General features: G+C 34.8%; 1 protein-coding gene across 1 annotated transcript; it reads left to right on the forward strand.

Moving 5' to 3' along the window:
- The first annotated feature begins 444 nt into the window (after window positions 1-444).
- Tsp_13258 (lysosomal acid phosphatase) lies at window positions 445-1,127 on the forward strand. Its single transcript, XM_003366277.1, has 4 exons — window positions 445-540; window positions 604-693; window positions 757-840; window positions 906-1,127. Exons 1-4 carry the CDS (start codon window positions 445-447, stop codon window positions 1,125-1,127), a joined length of 492 nt encoding a protein of 163 aa, XP_003366325.1.
- The last annotated feature ends 177 nt before the right edge of the window (window positions 1,128-1,304 follow it).

Raw genomic sequence — 1,304 nt, forward strand, 5'->3', positions numbered from 1 at the left:
GTCCAAATTTAATTTAAATTATTTTTTTTATTTAATTTGAAAAAATAAAATTACAACTTGTCCAACTGAAATAAATTATTATTGATATTTTTTTGTTCTTTCTTTGGAAAATTTTCCCTTCGAGCAGTCAGTAAAATGCCAGCAGTAGAGCAGTTTTAGTTGGAATTCAAGGCAACACATTATCGCATTTTAAATATTTATTTTCGCCATATGTCAGTTATGATCACAATTGATACATTTTCACAGCGTTGCCAACGGGATGTTTCATTTATTTCCAAACAACTCCAAAATAGCTTGACTTCTTTTGCATGTTTGAATTTTATGCAATAATTTTCAATGGCGCATTCACAATTTTTCATTGTCACTTTTATAATCGTCGGCTTGCTTATTGCATTTTCATATTGCAGTATTTTCAAAGGTGATTGTTATGCACTGTTGTAACAAATGAATGCAGCCGTAAAATGCGTTGCCATTCGCTTCATTGTTGTTGTCATTGTTTTCGCTTTGCCCAGTGAAGAAGCTTTGCGTTTGGTTCAAGTGGTAAATTAATTTAATTTATATGCAAATTGCACAGGCAAAAGATAATAATCGTTCATTTGCAAGGTGTGGAGACACGGAGCTAGAGCATGGTTGGAAAATACTTTTCTCAACTGCAGCCACTCGTCTGAACATGGGGCTGGAGAGCTTTCGCAGGTAAGGAAAATGAAAATTTCCAATTCAAGTGCAAAAAATTAATTCTGATATTAAATTAATCAGGTTGGATTTATGGAACAATACGAACTTGGTCAATTTCTTCACGAACGTTACAAAAATTTTCTGTCGGAATTCAAAATGGACGAGGTGATGCCAGATGTTGCACAGCAGAGATTTATTTAAATTTTTCTATGTGAAAAAATTCAATTCAGATTTATGTTCGCTCTACGGATACGAACAGAACAATTTTGAGTGCAATGGTGAATTTGGCCGGCTTGTTTCCTCAGAATTCCAATGATTCAGCGTTGCACCTCAACTGGCAACCGATTCCTGTTCACAGCGTACCCAAAGACAATGATCCGGTTCATATTGACAAGTTTATTATTAATATTAAAGCATTTCACTTTTTATTCAATTGTTCACTTTGCATTTAAGCTTTTGTATGCTTTTTCCAAATGCAAAAAAGTCGACGACATATATTGGAATGAAGTGATGACCTCGGCGCCAGTTTTGAATCTCATGCATCAACACGCTGAACTATTTGATTTGCTTCGGAAGCAGACAGGCTTTCCATTGAAAACCTTGGACGACATATACCAAGCGTTTACGAA

This window comes from Trichinella spiralis, assembly GCF_000181795.1.
Source record: "Trichinella spiralis strain ISS 195 chromosome Unknown Scfld6240, whole genome shotgun sequence".
In the NCBI taxonomy this organism is placed as follows: Eukaryota; Metazoa; Nematoda; class Enoplea; order Trichinellida; family Trichinellidae; genus Trichinella; species Trichinella spiralis.

Bases quoted from the DNA above. Each gene is read 5' to 3' on its own strand.
- Tsp_13258 (XM_003366277.1), top strand. From the start codon at position 445: ATGAATGCAGCCGTAAAATGCGTTGCCATTCGCTTCATTGTTGTTGTC. The intron at 541-603 runs GTAAATTAATTT...TTCATTTGCAAG, and splicing joins CTTTGCGTTTGGTTCAAGTG to GTGTGGAGACACGGAGCTAG. The intron at 694-756 runs GTAAGGAAAATG...TAAATTAATCAG, and splicing joins GGGCTGGAGAGCTTTCGCAG to GTTGGATTTATGGAACAATA.